The sequence below is a fragment of the Sturnira hondurensis genome, unplaced genomic scaffold (assembly GCF_014824575.4).
Source record: "Sturnira hondurensis isolate 20B ecotype Veracruz unplaced genomic scaffold, ASM1482457v3 Scaffold0001872, whole genome shotgun sequence".
NCBI classification, from domain to species: Eukaryota; Metazoa; Chordata; class Mammalia; order Chiroptera; family Phyllostomidae; genus Sturnira; species Sturnira hondurensis.
In genome coordinates this window covers 23234164-23258957 of record NW_028074503.1, presented here as the reverse complement: position 1 = coordinate 23258957, position 24794 = coordinate 23234164, and the positions used below count along the sequence as shown (strand labels likewise).

At 54.5% G+C, this 24794-nt stretch overlaps 1 protein-coding gene across 2 annotated transcripts in view; it reads right to left on the bottom strand.

The window, feature by feature from the left end:
• The window catches only part of CTIF (cap binding complex dependent translation initiation factor), a 249813-nt gene that overhangs the window by 103244 nt on the left and 121775 nt on the right, over nt 1–24794 (bottom strand). For both annotated transcript variants that reach the window (XM_037034004.1, XM_037034011.1), the window contains exon 7: nt 22407–22483. In XM_037034004.1, coding sequence (XP_036889899.1) covers nt 22407–22483 — 77 coding nt within the window. The remainder of the gene's footprint in view (nt 1–22406; nt 22484–24794) is intronic.

Sequence of the window (24794 nt, the reverse complement as noted above, 5' to 3'; positions counted from 1 at the left end):
CTGCCCTTGCAACTTTTCTGAGAGTCTGAACATCGGTCAAAAGAAAGTTTCAAAAAATGAGTAGGATTTGGTTAGAAGCGGAGAAGTGGAACGGACATTCCAGAAGAAACACCAGACTCTGCGAAGGCGTGGTGGCAGTTCCTCTGAATTCCATCGTCTTCCGTACCGGGCAAACCAAATGCCATACAGTAAAATGGGCCACAGAGGGTCCTGCTTCACGAGCAGCAGGTCAGGCTGCAGAGACCCCCCACCACTGCAGCGGCCCCATCGGCGGCGAACACAGAGCTCATGGTGCATCTGTCCCCAAGACCCATAGGAAATCCTCCCGGAACCCAGACATCTACGCCACCTGAAGGGCAGCCGAACTCTGCACCCGGGGGACCCCTGCAGGCCTGGGTGGACCGCATACCCCCACCGCCCACCATGCACAGGCCAGCTTGCCTTTTCAGATAAAGCTGGCAGGGGTGAGCTTCCTAAGGCAAGCCCCTTCTTTGGTGGGGGCCTGTGAGACACCCACCAGGAGAGGTCAGTCCTCAGTGAACAGGGTAAGGAACGCAATTTCACACCTGTGGGAACTGAGGCTGGTCACAGCGTGGCTTAGCTTTTTCAGACTCGAGAACTTCTGTCACAGAAATATAGGATGGGGCAAAGGAAGGTTACAGTTGTTTGTAAGGCAACTGATAAAGTGATGAATAAGTAATGATACAAGAACAAACTGTGTTCTGTGTGCTCATGGCTGTAACCCTGCTTTGGCCCATCCTGTATCATCTTGCAAACATCCTCACGGATTTAAAAAAATATTTTGTTATTTTTGATGGTATACGATAAAGGAGTTATTTTAAGTAAAATATGGTATTTAGATTATGTTACTGGGAACAAATGTTAAGGTCCATGTTTAATATGATCTTTAATAGCACCCATAATAAAGACAAAATTTAACCTCCCCCCCACTTAATCAAGCGATGCCTTCTCTTTAATTTATTGTAAATAAATGGGCTAAGAAAGCCAAAGCGTGATTTTCTACAAAGACATTTCCAAATGACATATGACCTTCACATCGTGGCCTGGAAGCAGACTCATGCTAGCGTGTAGGCTGGAGTTTGACTATATAAGGCAGAGAAAGAAACAAAAAGCAAAAACCGATTTCGTGGCCCTCTGTTTGGAATGTTGAGTTTTGTGTTTGCTTTTTAAAATAAAAATCAACTGGATCGTTTTTGTAATTTTCTTGCTTTATTTCTAAAGGACAAGACCTGAGAACTTCCAGGAAGCGCTTGCAATCCCGTCTGCCCCAGCAGCAGGGCGTGAGCGTGGAGAGTCCCACTCCCTGTGAGGAGAGCTGGGTGCCAGGCTGGCTCGTCTCTCTCCAGCCTGGGGAGCGGGGCTCTGCAGGCACCAGCGGCGGCCCCACAGCGCTCTGAGCAGACGAATGTCTGCAAATGTGCAGATTTATTACCACTTGTATGTTCCTTATGAGCCAGCCTTTTAATATCAGGGTTCTTTAATGCTTCCTGCTTTAACCAACTGTCCATTATGGGTAAAAATTAAATATTTGTCTAAGGATAAAAATAATTCCAAACTGCGTAATGGTCAAAACCACCAAAGTGGCTGAGTGATGGGCTGGCTGAGGGGTTGAGTCTTGGTTGGTTGCTCTCCGACCTGCTCCAGCCTGACGCTCACTCCCCCCACGTGGGTGGTGTCTACACCACATGGCTCTAAAGGTAAGGTGAGAAGATACCCTCGGTTTCGGGGGGAAGAGCCTGACTTTGGTCAGCCTGGTCAGTTCACATCAGGAGCCTGTCACCTCCTCGCTGTGTGCCCCTGAGCAAAGCTCTTACTGGTCTGTGCCTCATTTTCCCATTTAAAAATGATAATAAGTGGTCTTACATAAGGCTCTGAGGGTTAAACGAGGTTCACCTGGCCAGTGCCTGACACAGAGCAAGGGCTCAGTGAGGAGCTCCTGTCACTGCTGTCATAGCTTTACTGAGGAAGCAGCGGCAGCGACAAGTCAGGACCCCAGTCACAGTGCTCTCTCCCTGCCCCCTCATGGGAACCCAGGGTGCCTGAACCCAGGAGACGCCTTCTCTGGCATCTCTGGGGTTCCGTGGCCAGCCCAGCCTCTTCCACCCAGAAAATCTACTGGAAGTCTGAGGGCTGTGCTNGGCTCAGTGAGGAGCTCCTGTCACTGCTGTCATAGCTTTACTGAGGAAGCAGCGGCAGCGACAAGTCAGGACCCCAGTCACAGTGCTCTCTCCCTGCCCCCTCATGGGAACCCAGGGTGCCGGAGCCCAGGAGACGCCTTCTCTGGCATCTCTGGGGTTCCGTGGCCAGCCCAGCCTCTTCCACCCAGAAAATCTACTGGAAGTCTGAGGGCTGTGCTCCAACCTGCCTGCCCCCTGCTCCCCAAGGGTGTCCATGCCAGTCCCCCACTCAATACATCTTCTCTGGGGTCTCAGCTGCTCAGGTGCCCCTGGGCACCGCTCCAGTCACCCATCCCGTGGTGAATGCTATCTGTCTCTAGCATCTTTCCGCAGGGCTGGCAGTCAGTGTCCACGTGTTTGCACCTGTGTCTGCAGCACATTCCTGGAGAGCAGGTAGACCGTGTCTCATTCTCCTGCCCCTGCCAGGCTCCCTGCAGGAAACACCGGGCTCCACTGGAAGTGGAAGTTTAGGTTCCTACTGTGGGGTTGGTGGGGAGAGGTTTCTGAGCTGTGGGACGAGGGGGGTATTTTGGAGGCCTTGGTCCCCAGCAGATTTTCTGGCTCTCTGCTCTGGGGGCAGGGGACAGGGAGGGAGGGTGCCAGAGGGACAGGATCTCTCACACAGCCCCGTGGGCCCATCCTGTTAGGTGGACCCCCGACTACTGGCCCGGGTCTGCAGGGGAAGTGGTGTGGTTGAGGGGTGGGTGGGGGCAGTGCTGGCAAAGGGGTGGGGTGCAGGTGGGCTAGGGGGCGGGGGATTCCCATGCTCACTTCTGGTGGTACTTTAGACCCACCGAGTGCCCACTGCCTGGCCATGTGCACCAAAATGAAGGGAGGGGCAAAGTAACAGGGCGTTCTGGCTGGAGCGGTGGGCTGCCCGGCGCCTTGCTCCACCCCTGCCGCCGCCGCTGTGTGGCACGGGGCTAATGGAAACACTTCTCTGGACCCCAGTTCTTTTGCACAAAAACAACAGCAACAACAACGACAATAATCACAAATGGCACTTGCTGGTACTTTCTATACCCAAGACGCTATGCTGAGAATACAAATTAATTGAGTCAATCATCCCCACAACTCTGTGAGGTAGACAGCAACATTATTATCCTCATTTCTAAGCCAATGAAAGAGGCATAGGTAAGGTAACCTGGCAGGTCACAAAGCTACAAAGTGGGAAGCTGGGAGAGGCCAGGCTGTCTTTCCAGACTTGGCAGAGAGGCAGGGGCCAGTGGCCCGTTGGGCTCTCACATTGCAATACTGCTACAACCTGTGAGGAACCTTCTAATGGTCCGTTTTGGGTGGCTCTGAGCTTCCAACTGACCATGGTGGGAGAGAGCAGGTTGCTGAGCCCATTCCCTCGTGAAGCCAGAGCTTCCCTGCTCTCCGGGGCACAGAAATACAGTCCAACTGACCAAGGGTGAGGCCTGGGGTAGCCACGGCACCCTGACTGAGGCTATAAAACCCTTCCCACTCCTGGTCGTCCCGCTCCACACGCTCTGGGGCTCGGGGTGGCACGCCTGCTCTCTCAGCACAGCGAAAAGGTCTGTTCCGACTTCACCTTAAGTTTTATTTATAATCGTGTAAACTATTTACCCAGTTCCCAAGTCAAATCTGCAGAACAAGCGTTCAGGGACCTCTGCCCTCTCCTCCTCCCCACCTTATGGCTGGGTAAATAACCATTCTACTGATTTTATGATTTATCCATCCATTCCTCATCTTTTCTAAAATCAAATTTATTTTCACTTACATATAGTTGCTATACAATCTTACGTTGCTAGTTTCAGGTGCACAACACAGCGATTCGATGTGTTTACATCTTACAATGCGATCACACCACCAATTATGGTAATGGTCTGTCCCCTCGCAAACTTATCCCACCATTATTGGCGATATCCCCCTTCCCCTTGTCACCCTCCTCCCACCCCTCCCTTCTGGTAGCCTTCCCTCTGGTCTCTGTTTCTCAGTGTCTTTAATATAATATGAATATATATTGATATGTCTTTTTAGGGAGAAGGGATAACATACTACACATGCTTTTTCCCCTTTCCTTTTTTTTTCTGAGTTAATATTATTTAAGGTCATTTATTGCTTCCTGCCTTTTATTAACAGGGATGGATTTTCTTTCCTCCTTCTGGGTAAGGGGCAAACAGCCCCTGGAATCCCACGTGCAGCAGCTTATGAGAGAGCGGGCTGTTCTGGGCTTTCTCCCTGCCCTGAACTTCTGGAACTCCCTGATTCTCCTGGATGATAGGCAGGCCGGGACCTTGCCAAACGCCAGAAGTATCATGGTGGGAGCTGGAGACCGAGGTTATAGTCTGGTTCTGTCAAGGTCAAGTGCTTAACCTTGGGGAGCCCAGTCTGGCTGCAAAATGACAAGCCTGGACAAGATGATGCCTTTGAGCTCTGAGTGCACACCATAGGTCTCAAAGAGAAGCGTGTGTGGAGGCTGTCCCAGACCTGTTCTTGGAAAAGCCAAGGAAGTAGCCAACCCCCTTCCTGGGAGGAAGTGATAAAGATACGTTTCATCATGTGACAGCCTGGCACCTATCCTGGTTCTCTGCACCAGGCCCGGGACTGTTGGGTTATCTGGAGCCACGCGGTGAGCCACGGAGACAGAGCGGTGAGCAGGCAGTAGGACTGTGAGCATGCAGGGGTCAAAAGGGAGCAGCCAGCTGAGTAGGGACAGCTCTGGGGCTTTCACAGAGGCCAGCGGAGTGGAACAGCAGGTGGCCAGCCAACTAGTCAGGATGACTAGTTAGAGGCCTTTAAAAAGGAGTGAGTCCCTGAGGCCAGCCTGCCCCAACAGAGGGCTCCTATCCTCTTCCTGCCTGAAGCTTGACCAAGTCACCTTCCCCGGAGGGGCCATCTGGCCTGGGGGCTCACTGGCCACACTGGCGAAGGTCCAGAAACTTTCTGATGCAGGAGGGTTGCTTTTATTCTTTTTTCCACGAAGAATATTTCAGCTCTGGAACAGGCCATTCTATGTGTTTTTCTTTCTCTCCCCACTTTCCCAAACACAACTCACACACGTAAAGGCAAGAGGCCAGGAAATAAATATGCCAAAAAGACAAATCACTGGAAGAACACGAAAGAGCAAGACTCTGAGCCATCACGAGTGGCAGCCTGGGTGGAGCCTTCCACTGTGCTGTGTGCATCACACATTCCAGCCCCAAGCCCTCTCCCAAGCTCCCCTCACATCTCACTGCCAGGCAGCTGGAGGCAGAGGGCTCGAACCAGGGGCACTGTTGGATCTCCTGAGTGGCCCCCCAGCAGGCCAAGAGCAGGACGGCTGGCTGTGGAGCCTGGAGGGGCACAGGCATCCACCCGGCCCCCTTCACCCTCCTCCCCAGACATGAAATACATCATTACCACGCTCGGGAACCACAGCCCTGTGGGTCATCCAGGAAGGAATGGGGTTGTGGGGTGGAGTCCACTTTCTCCACTTTCTGTTCTGACTGGGTCTTGACTCAGTGTATCTTGGAAAAAAGAAGATGAGGTCTGAATGCTCCCACCCAGGGGCGGCTTGCTAATTGTAGGTTTTCCTAACTCTCCGGGAAGGAATAGCCACAGCCGTGGAGAAGCCGGGGAAAAGGCTTCGTGGCAATGGTTCCCAGGAGCAAGGCCATCCTGGCCACCAGACCACCCTGGTGTGCCCTTTCTGACCGCCCCCACTTCCCTGGACACTCAGGGTCACAACTGGCCCAGCTTCCCCCACAGCTTCCACTGTCTCTCCAGGAGCAGGCAGGGGGGTTCCTGTCCCCATCCCATCCAAGGGCTGGGCTCCCAGCAAGGACCCAGGTGAAATGGGAGCCCCTCCCCCTCTCACCAGCCCTAAGCACCCCTGGGTAGGAGAAGGTCTCAGATTTTGACCATGACCTGTTTTGACTGGGGAAACCTCATCACCAGCAAACGCTCTGCAGACTGTGTCCTACAATGATGCGAATTGGTCTCTGGGACTCAGGCAAACACCCGAGGCTGCCCTGGACACCCTGGGAAATGCAGAACCTGTCCAGGTACCCTCTCCTGACCTCAAAACTTCTCTCTTTCTCCAGCTCACAAGCTCACCTCCTTCTCTCCCACATGAACTTCCGTCCTCTGAGTCACCAGCCGCATGCCATGTGCCTTCCGACCTTGTGCCTTGGCACCTGATGTCCCCTCCAGTGACTCCGCCCCTGGGCTGGACATCTGCATATGTTGATGCACCTATGGCGTGCAGCCCCGGGGCCAAACTCTGCTGGTTTTTCAGGCCCTCAGCACACAGCCCACCTCCCTGATGCGACCTCTCATCTTGGCCCCTCAGCAGTGTCCTATGTAGCCAGGCTGGTCTGCGCCCTGTCTCTGAACAGCACCCCAGGCAGGCCCCACCTTGGGACCCTAACCTCTGCTCAGTCATTTGCCAGGAATGCACTTCCCCTGACCTCTGTGTGGCCCCACCACAGGCATGGATCATGCCCCTCCTCCTCCAGGAAGGCTTCTTGGCTACTATGAACATGAGAGCTCTTTCCTTTCTCTGAAGTCCCAGGGCTTATGGCCTGGAATTGTACCATCACACACACACACACATGTAGGCACATACACACCCACACAAAGAAATACAGGCACACATGCACAAACACAAAGCACACACGTACACATGCACTCATACACATACACAGATGTACAGAACATATACCACTTACATGCACACCCCCCCAACTAGATTGTAAGCTTCTGGAATGCCAGGCACAGACATGCGCCTGTGAGGACTGCTGGGAGACCACCCCCTCTCCCAGACCTAAGCCCCCTTTCCCAGCCCTACTTACCTGTCTGTGCAGGGGCCGCTGACAGGCATTGCTCCCCCACCTGAGCATCATGAGGTGGAGGCCACACTGCACAGTGCTTTGGCTTCTGAAGGAAAACCCCCCTTTCCCCTGGAACAATGCCCAGGTGATAAACTGGGTACAAGAGAGTGCCAGCAAACCCTAGGATTTGAACAATTTTAATGCAGCTAATCTGACACCAAGTCTGTGACCACAGCAATGCCTGAGGGGGGCAGCCCTGACCTGTGTCTGGTGGGCAGTCATGGCCAGAATAAGGGGCAGCTTGGAAGGTCTCCCCAACCCCCAGCCCCAGAGGGAGGGAGAGAGGCCTCAGGCCTGCTCTCCAGCACAGCCCCTCCCCTGCAGGGGGAGGCCATGTTGGCTTTGAGCCAGAGCTCACAGGGCAGGCTCAGTGGAGTCTGAAGAACCCCATACCCCTAATGGCCTTGCAGAGAGTGAATGCTGCCACGGGGGAGATGGCAGCTCTGTCTCCAGACACCCCCTTTATGGGACCCCACATTGTCACAATCTCCATCAGAATTAAGACTTCCTTCCTGCCAGAATGCACAGAGGACTCTCAGCATGGTGAACTACACAGAAAACCTCAGCTCTGAGACCCAGTCCTGAGAAACCTGAAGAAGAGATGGGCTAGTGGCGATTTCCAGGGAGGAAAGGCTGTGAGGGGGAGTTGGGGAGAGCAGTAGGAAGCCGGCTGATGGTGGAGCAGAGCTGGAGGCGCCTCCAACAAGCCTGGCCTGAAAGAGATGGGAGGGAGCTGGCTTCTTTCACAATGTTGCTTTTCCAAAACAAAAACCTCGGGGGCACACTCTAGCGAGTTTTCTTCCCTCTCAACACTCCCAGGCACTCTGTGGTGGGAAGGAGTAGGGGACAAAGAAGCACATGGCTCCCCATGGAAAAGCATATGCGTAGGTACTCCAGTATCTGGGACCAGCTTCAGCTCTGCGGGGCCTCGAGTACACTGCGCAGCCTCTCGGAGGCTTGCTGAGGTCACTGCTACAGTGGGCATGCTGGCGATTGTTTCATCTGCCTCCCACGCTGGCTGGGGGATACTCTGAAAATGGCTGTGTGAGGCATCTTTGTTTATGTTATTAATATTTGTATTCTTTCCTCTCCTCTCCACAGGAGCCTCCCCTGTCCATGTCTGACAGATTCAAGTATTTCAGTATGCTTCCAATGAAAGCCCAACATTTTATAATCGCCGTGATTACAGAGTTTAAGAAAAAATAGGGGTGTGTGTGTGTGTGTGTGTGTGTGTGTGTGTATCTTGGAAAATTCCCTTTTCCTGGAGTTGCCTGCGGGTCCCCTGGAGGGCAGGGGTGTCCCGAAGCTGGCTCGGATGTGGAGAGGAGTGATGGCCAAGCAGTGTGGACACAGAGAGGGGTAAACAGGGTAAGGAAAGTATTCTCCGAAAGATTTGGGTTGAACCAGAAAACAGGGCGAATGCAAAAAACCTAAACCCATTCAAAGCTATTGGTGGATCACATTGGATCATTAGAGCAGAAAAGAAAGAGCGATGATAGGAAAGGAAGGAAGGAGAAGTAGACACAGAGGCCCCCTGGGGCCCCCACGCCCTGGTGAATCTCACCCTGGGGGAGTCCTTTCCCCCACTGTACCAGGGTTCGCCTGTGTGACCAACAGAACACGGCAGAAGGGATGGGAGGCCACTTCTGAGATCAGGTCACAAAAGACGCGGCGGCTTCTGTCTCTCTCTCGGATCTCATTCTGTTATGAGCACCCTACTGAGAGGCCCACATTGCAAGGAAATGAAGCCACTGGCCGACAGGCAGTGAGGAGCTGAGGGCTGCCAGCAACCGCATGGGTGAGCCTGGAAGTGAGCCTTCCGGTCTCCCCTGAAGTCTTTAGAGCCGCAGCTTCTGCCAAAAGCTTGACGGTGACCCCACAGCAGACCCGGAACTGGACCCCCCACCTCCATGGTCCCTGGGTGTCTGGCCCTCAGAAACTCTGTGAGATACCCAGTGTGCGCTATGTTCAGCTACTAGAACATTTGGGGGTGGGGGGGGGGTGTTACACAGCGAGTGTTAACTAATACAGATTTTGCTGCTCAGAGGTGGGGTGCTGCCATCACCAATGGCTAGAATGCGGGAGTGGCTTTGGGACTGGGCCGTGGGCAGGAACCCGAAGGACACTGAGGTCAGCGTGACTGAAAACCTAAAGTGCCAGGAGGAAACTGTTCGCAGAGATCTAGACTGTGAGGAGCTGCTTTAAGGGGAGTGAGCAATATTGTATGTGTTTGGGAAGCGGAGGGGAGGGGAGTCTCATTATGTGGTAGCAGAACGTTCCAGTATCTCCTGCAGTTATGTGAAAAGTGGCAAATGTGCTTAACAACTTGGAGGATCTCGCTAAGAGATTTCTGGCCAGAGGGCTGAAGGTGCTGCTTAGTATGGTAAAAACTAAGAAAAAAAAAAAAGACGGCTACAAGAAAAGGAGCCAGGACTTCCTCATTCTGAAGATTCTCAGACTCTCCAAATGGCGAATGATGCGACCATTAGGAAATGGCCTCTGAGCAAAGACCAACCCCAGGCACCCTCAGGGAAGCACAGTCCACAGATGAGGCTGAGGGCGCTTTCGTTAAGATTTCAATCCTTTGAAAGATCAAAGGTGGTGCCTCAGAGGACTGTTCAGTCGGACAAAAAGCTCTAAGATTTTAATTGTGTGACTTTCAGATCTTTTCAATCAAACCACAGAGCTTCAAAGAATCTTAAGAGCATTGTTCTTTAGTGAAACCCGAAGTGGAGAAGGGATGATCTTCAAGAGCCTTGGGGCTGGGCCTTTATTCAGTGAAGTAGACCCACACAGAATTCACAGAAGAGCCTATACTTTGTCAAAGAATCACATCAGCAGAAACACTGACAACCTGGGCTGGAAGGGGCAGAGACTGTACACAGTGAAAATATGCTGTTAGACCTCCAAAATTCCACCAGCAGGGAACTAGCTAGGAAGACGACTCAGCCGCGCACACACGCCACCTTTCATAGAAAAGGAAGAATGGCTTGGAAGCAGAACCAAGGGCCCAGGCCATTCACGGGGCCAAGGACAGGGATGCACACTCTCTCAAGACCCCGAGGGTAGACAGCAGAGTCGAGAGCCATGCAGAGTAACTCCCGGGTGGGAGCAGGGCTCAGCTTTAACCTGGGAAACTCCAACATCTGCTCGGCTAGATTCCAGAACTGCTATGGACAGACGACTTCTGCATGCTTGCTCCCCTCCTTCTTGAACAGAGGTGTCCATGACAGTCACCCTATGCTTGTCCCACACTGTACGTTGGTATGTGGGCAGGGGGTGCAGGCCCAGAGACCGAGAAGGAGCTCTAGTTCAGGAGCTGTACGTAAGGACTGGCACCCAGCGAGCCTTATTCATACCTAAACGTGCATAGATGGCAATATTCAGACTTTGAGCTGATGCTGTAATCTTATGAGACATGAGGAAGGGTGAGCATATTTTGCATGTAGGAGGGATGTGCATCTTGGGGGCAAGAGGGTGGGCAATGAGAGCTAGCCTCTAAGATGACCCTAGTGACTCTGGCCTCCTGGGATCCACGTCCTTGTGCAATCCCCTCCCACACTGTACCAGGGCAGTCTGTGTACCAACAGAATATGGCCAGAGTGAGAGAATGGCATTTCCAAGATTAGGTCATAAAAAATACTGCATCTTCTATGTGGGTGTCTCTCGGCCTGCCTGCCTTCTGCCTCGCTCGGATCATACTCTGGGAGAAGCTGGCTGCTGTGTCATAAGCAGCCTTACAAAGAGGTCTACCTGGTGACCAACAACTAGCAAGGAACTCACACCTGCCAACAACTTCGTGAGCGAGCTTGGAAGCAGATGTTCCAACCCCAACCGGGCCTGCAGAGGACCAGAGGCCTGGCCAACAGCATAAACACTTTCTCAGGAGAGACCCAAGTCAGAGCCACCCAGTCAAGCTGCTCCTGGATTCCTGACCCTCAGAAACTGTGTGAGATGATACACGTTTGTTGTTTTAAGCTTGGAGTTTTGAAGTAATTTGTTACACAGCATAGATAACCAGTACACACATGCAGGCTGAGCTCCATTTCCAGCAAACTAACATTGGAAATGATCCCAGATGGTCCCTAGAGCAGCCACACACACACAGACACAGACACAGACAAAACACAAACACAGGCATGTGTATATACTACAAACAAGAATACAGGTGACAAGTCCTCATGTTTGTGCTGCCCTCAGCATTTTACCTGCTTCCAGAGCATCGTTACATTCTTAGAAGGCAGATGTCCTTGCTCATAGAGGTGAAACACGCCTCAGAGAGGCGAAGTCACACCTGTGAGGCTCCACGTCCAGGCAGGAGACCCAACCCAAACCTACATGAGTCGGCACACTCAAGGGGCCGCCGTCACGTCTGGCTTGGAACCAGGGTCCTGCGGTGCCTCATGCAATGTGACTTTCAGAAAATGCAGGTAAGAGCAGAAATGATGTTTGCCTACAGTGGGATGGTTTTAGGTTTCTAGGAGTTAAAAATCCTGTCTTCAAAAACTACAACCCACCCACCCTCCCCTCCACCCCCGACATGCACTGGCTTCCCAGTGTGCCGGAGACTGGCACCACTGGGTGCTCTCCTAACTCGAGGTCATCACCGAAGGCACCAGTGGAACAGCACTGGGCCTGCCCTGGGCTCCCCGGATTGATCTCTGACGCCTCAGCTCGTGAGATGGATGCAAGAGCAGTAAATCTGGGTGCACACGGCACTGCCTGAGAGTGGTGAGAGGTGAGGTGGGCGAGGAGGCAGTGGTGGCTCCCCGCCACTGTGTGCAGAGTGAACACCGAGGTAAAAATACACCGGAGCCCTGGCAGGTGTGGCTCAGTTGGTTGGGTTTCTTACGGCAAAGTGAAAGGTGCTGGTTCGATGCCCAGTCAGGGCATGTGCCTGGGTTGCGGGTCTGGTCCTTGGTCAGGGCGTGTATGAGAGGCAACCGATCAATGTTTCTCTCCCTCTCTTTCTCCCTCCTTTCCTCTCTCTCTAAAAATAAATAAAATCTTAATATATATAATTGAGCTTTAGCTAGAAAAGGGTGCCCAAGACTCTCCTGTGCCCTGAGGGCAGTGGGACTGAAACTGCAGCTGGGGTGGGGCCGTGGGAGGGAGCCAGCCGGCAGGGCCCCCGCCTGGAGCGATCCAGATGATCATCCTCCCTGGCCTACTCCTGACCCGGCCTCTGCAGCCTCTCAGAACGTGAGGGCAAAGTCAGAATCCCGCTCTCTGCCTGTCCTGGCCCTGTCCCTGCCCAGCCTCTCCGAGCTGGGCTATAGCTCTCGGTTCAATGGCTCCGGGTTTCCTGCTCAGGTGGCCAGGCCAGGCCATCTGCTCCCTGGCACGCCCAGCCAGTGAGGGAGGTGTGTTTGCTGTGGCCACTCGGCCGCCAGGCCAGACAGGCACACAGCCCCCTGTAGTGTTTTCTCCTTAAAAATGTTTCTCTTTGTTTTCAGTGCACCCATGTCTTTTTGAGTTCGGGGTCAGTCCTGACAGTTGGGAAGCCTTAAACTGAGTTCTTTGTCAGTGGGCTCCTCCCGCTGAAGATGACTCAGGGCAGCCATATGCCCGAGGGAGGCCTGCACCGTAGACAGCGCTGCTCTGGCCACTGCTTTTGTTCTGGGCTCCTCCGGTCACCTGAAGGGGTGACTCAGGGCCCAGCGGCCTGCCCTACCACACAAGAGTGTCCTGCCCACTCTTGGGCCTCCCGCCCATCCCCAAATCCCTCAGCTGCTACACCTGTTCCAGGTGAGCCAGGGTACGAGAGCGTGGTGGGGAGGGCTCTCTCAGGCTGTGCCAGGCCTGACACACCCCAGCGATTGTGGGGAAGGCAGGGAAGATCAAGGGAAGGCTGAAAAGAGCTTGAACAGTGAAGGGTGGGGCGGGCGGAACCTGTGAGAGGAGTCCCAAGGTAAGAGTCAGGTGAGGAAGGAGCCAGCCACCTGCCACCGGGAGTGAGCCTGGCCTGTTCAAGGAACTGAGAGGCAGGGGTCTGGAAGCGCAGTGAGCAAGGACAGGAGGGAGGTGGGAAGAAGGCAGGTTGGGCAGGCCTGTCGGGGAAGGGGGATGAGGTCAGGCACGGCTGGCGTTGGGAGGGGACTCTGAGGGTCTATTCGAAAGGCTGCACACTGTCTAATGATTCCTCCCTGACCTCCGCAATACTAACATGCAGGTGACTACATGTTTTAAGCTCCCAAGAGTAGTTGGGAAGTCTGAGTGTCTACCTGTGTGAGCCTGCCCACTGCTGGTGCTTGGGTTGTTTGTCCCTCTGTCTGTCCGGGCCTACTTGGAAAGAACTGGGAGCTCCATCCATTCTGCATTTTGAAGGGCACTAAGAAGCCCTCAGGTGCTCAGACAGCTGAAGACAGTGACATAAACTGCCACCTGAGAGAAGACCACTGGGCATGCAGGGGACACCTTGGTCTTAATTTCCCCATGGGTGGCAAGCACAGGCATTGTCCCCGGGAACCCGAGGGCCTGACTCCTTGAGTAATTTTAATTCTGTTTGCTGCCGTCTTGCCTAATTGGGCCCCTGCATCACTTCTGGAAACCAGGGCCTCCCAAAATACTCCAAACCATAATAGAGGCCACCTTGGCTTCCCCAAAACACAGGCATTGGAAGAAATAGCTAAACTTAAATTACTGGAAGACTCAGAAATAACTCAGAGTTCAGGGTAAATGCTGACTCAGGCAGGAAGGCTCCTGGGTATTTTTAAAGCCTGCGCTCCTGTCCCTGCTGGGGAGCCTTGGGCGGTGGCGAGCAGCCTCCGTTCCGGGCCCATCCTCTTGGGACAGGGCCGAGGGTGCAGAGCTGGCAGCTGGAGGAAGCTCCCTCAGCCAGACTGCCCTCCCCCGAGAGCGGCTCACTGTTCTGGAACTCACGCCATCCTTCCTCTGGTGGGGTCGGCCACCACGCACCTGGGAGATCTCTGGGCTGCTGCAGGAATGGCCGAAGTGTGTCCCCGAGTGACTCACCCAGACCAGGGATCTCCAGGCACAACCGACCTGCTGCAGGGGTGCAGAAAGCAAAGGGTGGGCAATCCTGTCGGGCGGGCCTTGTGTGAAATCTCACAGTGTGTTCCCTCCTTTGAATGGTGCGCTCGCCCTCCTGTCCGTCCATCTGCGAACAGCGGCCCTGCCCTGCCTTCTTCGCTCCAGCACACGATGTAGCCAGGGGGTGAGTGCAGAGGGCAAGGAGGGACGCAGAGAAGGGAGGCCACGCCTGCCCCGTGAGTAGGGGACTGAGAGAAGTTTTCCAGCAGGAAACTGGGTGGGGGCATGGGCTCTGGGTGAAGCCAGACCCAGGCCCAGCTACTTCCCAGCTCTGCAACTGCAGGCAAGTTACTTCGCTTCTGCGTGTGAGTTAGTGTCCTCATCTGCGCATCGGGAATAAAGCAGATCTCCCTGCCAGGGCTGTCAGAAAGACCCTGTGAGCTGACACTGGTAAAGGTCCAGCGTGTCTTGCACAAAGGGCCAGTGCTTGTTAAATCGCTGAGTGACTCTGGGGTGGGATGGAGGTGGGCTGGGCTGGCCCAGAGGACTGGCCCTGGAAGTAATGGGAGGCACGGCCCATTCTCTGAGGAAGGCAGCGTCCCATCTCAGTCAGGCAGGACGCTGGCAGTATAGGTGGGGCACCCAGGGTGCAGACTAGACCAGATGTGGTCCCAAAAGATATATACAGGAGTAGCAGACATGGCCCAGCTTTCTAGAACTTTCTGGAGAAGGTGCATGGCTGGGCTGAGGACACACGGGCACTGGTTATATGCAGTGAAAGNCACGGCCCATTCTCTGAGGAAGGCAGCGTCCCATCTCAGTCAGGCAGGACGCTGGCAGTATAGGTGGGGCACCCAGGGTGCAGACTAGACCAGATGTGGTCCCAAAAGATATATACAGGAGTAGCAGACATGGCCCAGCTTTCTAGAACTTTCTGGAGAAGGTGCATGGGCTGGGCTGAGGACACACGGGCACTGGTTATATGCAGTGAAAGCCCCATTGGCCTCTGGCCTGTCCTTCATCTGTCTTCCCCAGTCCACAGTTAAGAAATGGAATATTCCTGGGAAGCAGTTTTGTTTTTTCCTCCATAACCCTGCACTCCCCCTAATACATGTGAGAGCTGGAATTGGGAGTCCTGTTTTATACGTGAGAGAACCGCGGGCTCTGAGAGTGTAAGGGGGTCACCCTGGACCATAGCACAAGGGTGAAAGCCTAGACTCACAACTGCAGTCCAGTGCTCTCTCTGGCCCTGCGCCCTGCCCAGGGCACCGGGGTCCCAGGGGCAAACCTCAGGGAGAAGAAGGGACTCGTGTCTCTACACTGAGAGCTGTGCACGAGGCTGGGACTTCTTGCGCACCTGCCATCACTTGTCACCTCCTGGCCTCCCTGCAGGCTGCACATCTAACTCCTTGGGGACAATAAGAAGAATGGGCTTGGCAAGAGTCCTTATTTTCTCAAGATCTGCTGGCTGGGAGGAAGGAGCCAGTCCCTGGGCTGCGCACCATACACCCTGGCCCCAGGGAGAGCAGTGCCGCTCACCCGTTTCCATCCGCTCCAGCCAGGGCGGAAGCACTGGGGGTTAGCACTTGTGGGCCAACCTCTGAACACCCAACACTTCAGGAGACCTGACTAAGCACTTAGGGAGGAAGAATTAGACCAACCTGGGTGGCTCATTCCTGGGGTCCTAGGCCCTGAGCCAGGGGGTGGCACCCCTCTTGCTCTCCTGGCTAATGGGCCTGGGTCTCTTGCCTCTTCCCCAGGCAGCGTCCCTGTCCCCCGGTTGTCCTCCTTTGCCATCTAAGGTCTTTGGGACCTGAATGGATTCTAGCAGCTGGAGAAAGGGGAAGAGGGAGAAAAGGCGAGCAGCGCTCCACTTCCTAGCAGTGGGCACAGGCTAGGAGAAGCCCACTGCAGGGGGGCGGGCCTGACCTGGGTACCCTGCCGAACTGGTCAAGATGACCCCCATTTGGACATGGGTCCTGGGCAAGGGACCTGCTGGTTCTTCCCTGGGAGAGAGATGCCGGGACCTCGTTTGCTTCCCCACCAAGTGGGATGCTGAGAGCGGGTCCTGCACCTGAAGCAGGAAGGAGGGGCAGGAAGGGGCTCCCAGGTGAGCCGCAGGCTAGGTTTGCACACAGGCTGGGGTCTTCTCCGGGCAGTGTATGGCCTGGACATCCGGCTTCAGGAAAAACGAGCTGCTCTTCTTTCCAAGACGGCCCACTGGGGGTGGGTGTGGGGGGGGGAGGAGAAGGAGCCTAAAAATAATTCCTCTCTGACTCATTTTGCTTAGAATCTGACAGGGCTGCCTGCCAGGTGGGGGTTTGCCTGTCCCATTTTCTTATCTATCTTTAGCAGGGACTTAATGAGGGCAATTTCCTTGCTGGGATAGAAAGGCAAACCGTGGGCAATGGGAGCATGGATCTGTCTCACTGTCCCCTGGGCTCCCGATGACAGGCTGACAATGATGGCCACCGCAGGGCTGCGCGGGCAGGGCTGAGCGGTCTGGTCAGCTTCAGGGGTGGTGCCATACCAGGATGGGGCCAGTGGAGCAGAAGTCCCCTCAGTGAAACCCCAAGCTAGGGGACAACAGGCAGAGCCAGGTCTCCTGCTTCCTCTTCCCTTCCCCCGCATTTCTGCCACCACCACACAGACAAGATAATTACTCAGGCCTGAAATCCCCTAGCTCACAACCTGCTCCTTCAGCTTCAGCATCTCTCTCCCTGTTTTAAAGAGCAAGCACAGTCAGCCCTAGTTACTCACAGTAGGAGTGTTCTACAGACTCCCGAAAACAGTGAATCAGCAGCCACTGAACCACAGGTCCCAGGGGACATACAGGGTAGGTTCCTGGGAGACTCTGCTCACCACATTTTCTCCAACTGATCAATATACAGCCTGTTTTGTGTGTGTTTCTGTTTAAAGCCACCTTATTTAATATATGTTGTCGATCCGTTGTAGCAACATTGAACTCAAGGCCAACAGCACTGTAACGCACGCCCAAACGAAGCGAATCTCACATACGCATCTTCTCCGTAGGGCACATCGCAGCCTCCTGGCGCTCAGAAGCACTCGACGACACTCAGCACTGCACTCGAGTGTCATTTCCACAACAAATTTACCGACAAAGAGCACATGGATGCAAAGACCACGGCGCCACATAGATCACTGCAAGGACCCCTGTGTGCAGAGTGAGAACTGCAGCCAGAAGGCAGACCATCTCCTTGTTCAGCCTCAGCTAGGGATGTGGGGACTGGGTGACACGGGTATCTCCCCATTCTGGGCAGGCCCGTGAACGGCCACAAGAGCACGGGGAGTAGATTTGGGGTTATAAATAAATTCTAGAGGGTAAGCAAATTTGCAAATATGGAATCCATGAATAATGAGTATTGACTGTCCTTCCAACGGGCCACAGGAACAACTCATGCGCAAGGACTGACAGACACCCAGAACTCGGAACTTGGTAAGTCACTGCTTGGTTCCTGGGGGGAAAGATCCAGGACTCGGTCACCGTGACAGGATGAAGGACTCCCGGCTGGAGAAGTGATCTGAGGCGCTGAAGGGAAGGGCGATCGCCTCAGAGATGGCATTTGAGGAGGCACCCCCAGTGCCCCACTGGCCCCCACGCCCAGATGAAAAGAGGAGGAGGAGGAGGGGGCTCCCAGAGTGAAATGTAGGGTCTCCTGCAGGCAGTGACGACCACCACAGCATGGGGGAGAGCTGCCAGGGGTGTCAGGGAGTGGGCTTAATAAGGGTTCATGACAATTCTGAAACTATATTTTTGTACTTAGAGGGCCGATACCCTGTTTGTTTTTATCCATGACCTAGATGATGTCACAGAGAGCTTGCAAATCAAATCTGAAGGCTGACAAGGCTGACACTAATTTTGTCCCCAGAGAAAGAGTCTGGCACCCAAGGAGGGTTTGGGCGCATGCTGACAAGGAAGGGAACGAGGGAGGAGGTTCTTATTTGGTTCTACAATTAAGGAGGCACCAAGTCACAGTCACAGTCACAGTCAGTCGCAGCTGCTGGGGAACCTGCTGCCCCCAAAGCATCCAGCATGTGGCCCTACAGCACCACCTGGAGACCCAGGTACTGGGTGGCACTTCTCTGGAGTTCTTGGGGCCACCTGCTCCTAGGGAAACCGCCCTGGGCTAAGGGAGCTGCCAGGCCAAGGTCACACTCTACCCCTGGGCTATACAATGACCCCACACAATGACCCATGGACATGGGGCTATAAAGACCTGGCCCTTCACCCTAAAGAGTCACCCCAACTTCAGAACTGCCCATAGAGTCAGAACTTCCCACCCAGACCACACTGCAGCTCCACCTTTCCCGGTGCCCGATCCTGCCCTTCCCCTCCTCTTCCCCTTCCCGCCAATGCCATTAATCTGCCTCCCAGAGTCAGCTTCCCAGGAACAGATTCTGACAGACCCTCATTCATTGTCTTAGTTTGCTCATCTCGTCCAATGCCACAGGGGGGCAGGCACACAGAAAACCCCCACCCAGAGGCGAGCACTCACTCAAGGTCAACACAGGCAGTGGGTGAGCTGTGCGGCCGGGACTCAGCCCTATTCAGAGCCTGCACCTCTGCCCTGCATCCTGAGGGAAGGGGGCTGGAGGTGGGAGGCAGACCTTAGCGGCCCCCCTTCCAGCCAGTGAGTTGCCAAGCCGAAGAAGCTCTTTGAGGAATGCATGAAATCCCCCTTTAGTACACTCACATGGTGAAGTGCACAGTTTGGTCCGAAATCAGCAAATGTCATTGACTAATTTCCTCAAATAGACAACTAGTTACCAGTTGTCCAAGTTTTAAGAAAAGAACAACTTTTCACTGTTTATAAGAGCTTAACCTTTTTCTGGCGCAGAAAGAAAAGACGCGCACAACCCAGTGTTAACCCCAGAGCCCTCGCAGCAGCCCATGGGATGCGGGCACCGCGTGCAGAGGGCTGCTCCGGAGGGGCCCTCCTTCCCCACTAGCCCTGCCAGTGTGGGCAGGGCTTTCCGAGTTGATCCAGGAGAAGGATCAGCGATTCTGGGCGCCCTGGAGGGGATATCAGGCAGAGCTCCCTGGAGTCACAAGCACACCCTGCCCACTTGGGGACACAAGGTGACAGCCCACCCCTGGCTGCAGACATCTTCAATCCACTCTCCCCTTTCAGTGTTTCCCCAGGGCCTCGAACCCCTCTGATTGGAGGACTGAGCTGGTGCTGAGACCGCCTCCAGGTACTTTGCAGGGATTAGCTCATTTAAGCCTCCCAATTGCTAGACCCATTTCACAGAAGAAGGAATTGAGTTTTCAGGGTCTGCAGTAATTTGCCCAGATCAGAGTGGAGGAGGCAGAGTTCACACTCAGTGTCTAATTCCACAGTATGTGCCGCAGACTTTAACTGGAAGAGAAGGCAGTGAGGGCAGCCCCAAACACCTTGAGAGCCCGCCCTGCACTGAGAGAGAAGGCAGACCTGCAGGAGGACGAGCCCCTGGCCATGGAGTAACACAGGGTCTCAGGTTTAGCGACCTCCCCACGCTGTGGGGAGTCTGCCGCTACAGGACACAGATCCAGTTATTCTGCAGGGAGATTGAAGGCCACAGTCCCAGGCAGACATTCCAAGGAGAGCCACAGACACACCCCAACTAGCTACCTACCAGCTGCCTGCTCTTGGCCTTCTCTGGGTCAAATGTCCACTTGTGGTTGGAGAGTTGAAAGGGAAAGAGATCTGGAGTCAGTAGAGGCAAGAGTGGCCCTGCCACTTCTTAGCTAACATCCCTGGCCTCTGTCACTCCATCTGTTAAATGGGGAGACAGCACCTGCTCTCCTCCACAACACAGGGAGAGGTCAGAGGCATGACACAGGCTGGCCGAGCCCTTTGGCCACCAAACCTGATTCTGGTCACCTCTTCCTCTGCCATCTAGGGAATGCAAGCTTCTTGATGTGGTTTAAGCCCCACATACTAGGAAAGTTAACCTGCTACACAAAAGTGTTAGCTACCAAGGTCAAATGCAAAGGTCTGGGGCTTAGCAAGGCCACTGTGATGCAAGGGATCATCAGCTGCAAGGGTTAAGGTTGGCCTGATAATATTCTGCAGCTGTCCCTCAAATGTTAGAACCACACACTCTCACAAGAGGGACGCTGGAGGCTCTGGGGTTGACGTCCTGCCTCCATATAACGGGGTCCTTCAGCTGTCTGGCTGCTTGCTCTTCTTCTGAAAAGTGCCATGCCTGAGACTCCAAGGCGGCTGGGTGATGGACTGTGCCGTACTCCAGACTGTGAACGGAAGTGGAGCGCCTGGCCCGCACACACATGTTCCGTGTGCGTCTGTTGCCCTGAAGTGCAGAATCTGACCTCTGATGGTTGAGACTTTTGCTCTTTGAGTCTGTCTTCAGTCCAACCGGGCATGCTCCCCTTCCATTTCAGCCGACTGCCCCAGGTTTGGGGCCCTGTGAGCACGGAGGCAGCTGCCCCTCGGCTCTCTGCATGGATCTCTCACGGGTTTCCCGGCGTGAAGTCCCTCCCCTACAACCGCCTAGTCCCTGGCCCTGTCCATTAGCCTCTCCTCACAGAACATACTTTCCATCTCTTTAATCATCTTTATTGCCTGACTTTGGACTCTGTCCCAGGTCCACATCCTTTGCGAGGTGTGCTGACCTAACAGGGGCATTTCGTTAGCCCGAGAGCAGCCCAGCGGAAGGGCAGCTTCCCAGTGCCTGCGTGTCACACTCCTCTTCCTACACTCCTGGGTCACGCTGCTGCTTTCTGGAGACCTGCCACTCTCCAGGGGACTCCTGCTGAGCCAGGAGACCAGGCCCAAGAGCGGAGGTGGGGACCTGGATGCTGAGTCCAGGCAAGCAGGTCAGAGGATGACCTCTCATTCGGAAGCTTGGGGCCTCCCCACACCTCCAGACATGCACTCTGGGGCCCACGGGGAAGGGAGGAGGGACACCAAGCCCCTGTACATCCTGATACCTCCCCATGGCCCAGTGAGCCCCATTCCCCCTCTAGGGGGTGCGCCCTACATCTTCCTCCTGCCAGGAACCCAGAAACCAGGAATTAGCTTCTGTGAAGCTGCTATGCATACGAAAAAAGTAGCATACATCGTGCAGTAACCAGGGGCAGGGCTTCTCCAGCTCTCCCAGCTCAGTTCCCCCTTTTCATGCCCCATAAAGGGGCCCAGTGGTTCTGATTGCTAAGCCAGGACTGCCCCCTTCCAGCTCCCTGTGCATTCATGGTTCCTGTTTCAGACCTGCTAGACACACCGGCTGACGATGAGGCATCCGAGTGCCCAGTCCTCCACCCACCCCAAGCTGGTTGGCCACCACCCAACACCCCACATTCAGGGCCCACGTGTGCAGGGAAGGATCAGGGACCTTGGTGAGCCACAGCTCTGATCTCCAGGAGCTGCATAAAAACAGGCACTTCCAGTTTTCTGAGCAGAGGTGTCGGCTGGGCTGTTTCTTGGCTCTCCAAGAACATTCTCTGTTCATTAAGGGTAAAGCCACAAACCATCATGTTTATCTAAGAAGAAATTCCCTTTAGAGGAACACCTTGTTTTAATTCCTCAGCCTTCCTTCCTTCCTTCCCTCCTTCCTTCCTTCTTCCCACCTTTTCTCCATCCTTTTAAAAAATATTTCCATTCAGAAATCATTTATGTATGTTAGAGCAAAAAAAAATACTCCAACACCTCCTTTTGCACAAAGGGCCGCACACTGCAAACATTCTGCACCCGAGGTTTTTCATTTGCAATAAACCTGGGAGCCCCTTCCATGCCAGAAAGCCCTTAGGGAAACAAAGGCACGCCCTCCCAGGATGCCCAAGCCCAGCTGCTTCTTTTTGCCCAGGGCTGCCGCAAGGCGCTTTTCCTGGCCCCTTGTTATCTATCACCCAGGGCCCTGAACTCCAGGGAGATCCTGGTTTCTGCTTCAGCTTAATGCTCTCCAGGCATCTGAGAGCATGTGCCGGTGCTAAGCTGTGTGTCCCCTGTCACAGCAGAGCTGAGCATGGGCCGGGGACAACTCTTGGGAACTGGGCTGGAGGAAAGACAGATGCCCTTGGCATTGTGATCTTGGGAGCCTCCCAGAGGCCATGTCTCAAAACACTCGTTGGCTGGGCCCTAGCCCCCTGGACTGCTGCTGTTGCTGCAAGATCAGGAGAAAGAGCATTTCTACCCCTGACCTTCAAGACCTGCCCTGGACTCCTGAAAGCACCATCCCGGGGGTCAACCAAGAGAGGCACAGTGGTCACTGCCCAACCAATTACCAGCCCCACGTGCTGATCTCACAGGTATCGGCTAGTGATCAGGAAAAGCAAAGCACAGGCCAGGAGGGATGGAGCTACAGATGGCCACCAAAGGAAAATAAAACCCAACGCTCGAGACGCGGTCTCTCCTACCTTCGGTCATTTCTTCTCCTCCGGAACAACTTCTTTGTGTGCGCAATCTCCACTTCGTGGGGCATCGGGTGGTAGCCCTGGGGTGTGGGGGAGGAGGGGGCATCGTTAGCAACTTCTGAGAGAGTGTAAGAACTTCTGGGGCCAAAGGACTGCTAATGACATCTATGGCAAACAGAAACGCGGCATCTGGAAGAGCTAGACTCTGACCACCGACGCCAGACTGAGAAATGGAAACTACCCAAGAGTGGAAGAATTTCCCACCAGGCAACGATGCTGGAGTTCCAGAATCAAAGTGGTAGGGACCCAAAGGGGACCTTAGGGTTTGTCACACCAGTCATTCAAATGACAGATGTGAATGCCCAGGTCCAGGGAGGTGAGTGAGCGCTGCGAGGTCTTGCAGAGTTTGCACCAGAGCTGGGACCACGTCCTGGATTCACTGGCTGTGCGACTGAGAAGCAACTGCTCCAGCATCGAGCTCCCTGACACAACAGGAATGTCAACATCTTCCTCCCCAAGCTGCTGGGAGGACTGAGAAGACTCAGCCCCTTGCCAAGCCTGAGCCTCATACACGGGGAATGGGCTAGAACCCAGGTCTCCTCATCCACGTCCAGGACCCCTGTGTCATTTTGCCCAAGAGCCTCATCCCCTATGCTCCTGGGGAGCAGTACGGGCAAACACGCTAAGAGCTAAATCCCTTTTGAAACTTTAAACTGGGGGAACCCTAAGGACAGTCTTGCATGTACTGTCATCAGGACAACACTTACAGTTATTTCACGACCCTGAGAGATGCCCTGCTTATAACACGGGGCTGGCCCCAGCGATGCCAGGCTCAGGCAGGACTATTTGCAGAGGCCGGGCAGCTCTGCTCCTGCCGCCTCCCTCTCCGCAGCAGAAACGTGTGCTCTGGGGGGACGTGGGGAGAACACCACCAATCCACTACGGACAGCCAGGGGCTGGGGTCTGAAGTATCTGGGAGACCTGGGAGCAGGCTGACTCGCAGTCCACGGGACCCTGAGCAAGCCCAGGGTAAGAGAGGAAGTGACTGGGCCCAGTGCTTTGGGCGTGGTCATTGGGTCACACCCACCCTACAGACAGGGAGACTGAGGCCTGAGAGCTCGTACAGTGAATGGGAGATGGGCAGCTCTGTGGGGCTGCAGCCCAGCCCCTCTATGGTGAGGGCATGAGGAGCCTCCCATTCGGGCTCCACGTTGGAAGGCTCTGCTGACTCTGGGGGGCTGTGGGGGGTGGACAATGGCTGCTCTGGCTGTGCCAGGACTGGCACTTGAGGGGAGCTCCCCAGAGGGGCACTGAGAAGGTGATGGGTTCAGGGGGACACAGGGACCCTGGTGTTATAGGCACTTGGCCTAGACTGCTGTTGAGTCCAGGGAGGCAATGACACATTTCGAAGTGTATTTCAATAACGGTGTCTTGCTCCCACCCTATCTTGCCTCCAACAATGCAGCCGAAAAGGCATGAATGAATTCCGGGCTCCATGCAGCCACAATGGGCCTCTGTGGCTTTAGGATGTGCTTTGTTTAATGGTTTTCTCAAAGGACATTATTTGCTTTCTTTAATACAAAACACAAACAAGGAAAAACACCACATCTTCCCCTCACTTCCCCTTTCCCACCCCGACCCAGCTCAGGCTGGCCTCTTCCCTCCGTCTCTCCCGGCCCGGCCTCAGGTCACTGCAGGAACACACTGGGTGTGCCCGGTGGAGACAATGGGAGGAAGCAGAGGCCCCCTCTCAAGCTGGCGGTCTGGACTGAGACCCAGCTCCAGCCCGGGCAGAGGGAGCTGTCCACAACGCCTGGCCCTCGATGGGCCTTGGAGTCCTGGGCTCTACCTGCATCCTGACCTCCCGTCTGCCCAAAATGGCCAAAACAGGAGGTAGCTGCCCTTGGGTGTCCCTATCTCTCTGCCAGGACTCAGTGTAGCCCAGGGGGTGTGCAGGGCCACTTAGGGCTTCTAAATAAGCCACAGCTGAGACCTCTGCGTGCATCCATCCATCCCCCAAATTAATATATATGCATGTGTTGCCCTGACTGGTGTGGTTCAGTGGGTTGGGCATCATCCCACAAACCGGAAAGGTTGCGGGTTCGATGCCGTCAGGGCACATGCCTGGGTTGCAAGTTCAGTCCTTGGTCAGGGTGCATGCGAGAGGCAACCAATTGATGTTTCTCTCCCTCTCTTTGTCCCTCTTTTCTCCTCTCTCTAAAAATAGATAAATAAAATCTTTTAAAAAAACCATGCATGTGCATATATAAAAATATTGTAATAGTTAACAGGATGGCTCTGGAGGCAAACTGTGACATTCAGTCTGGCCCTTCCCCTTGATGGTGAGTACGGGGATGAGCCTGCCTTCCTCGGGGTGCTTGCATCTTCCAT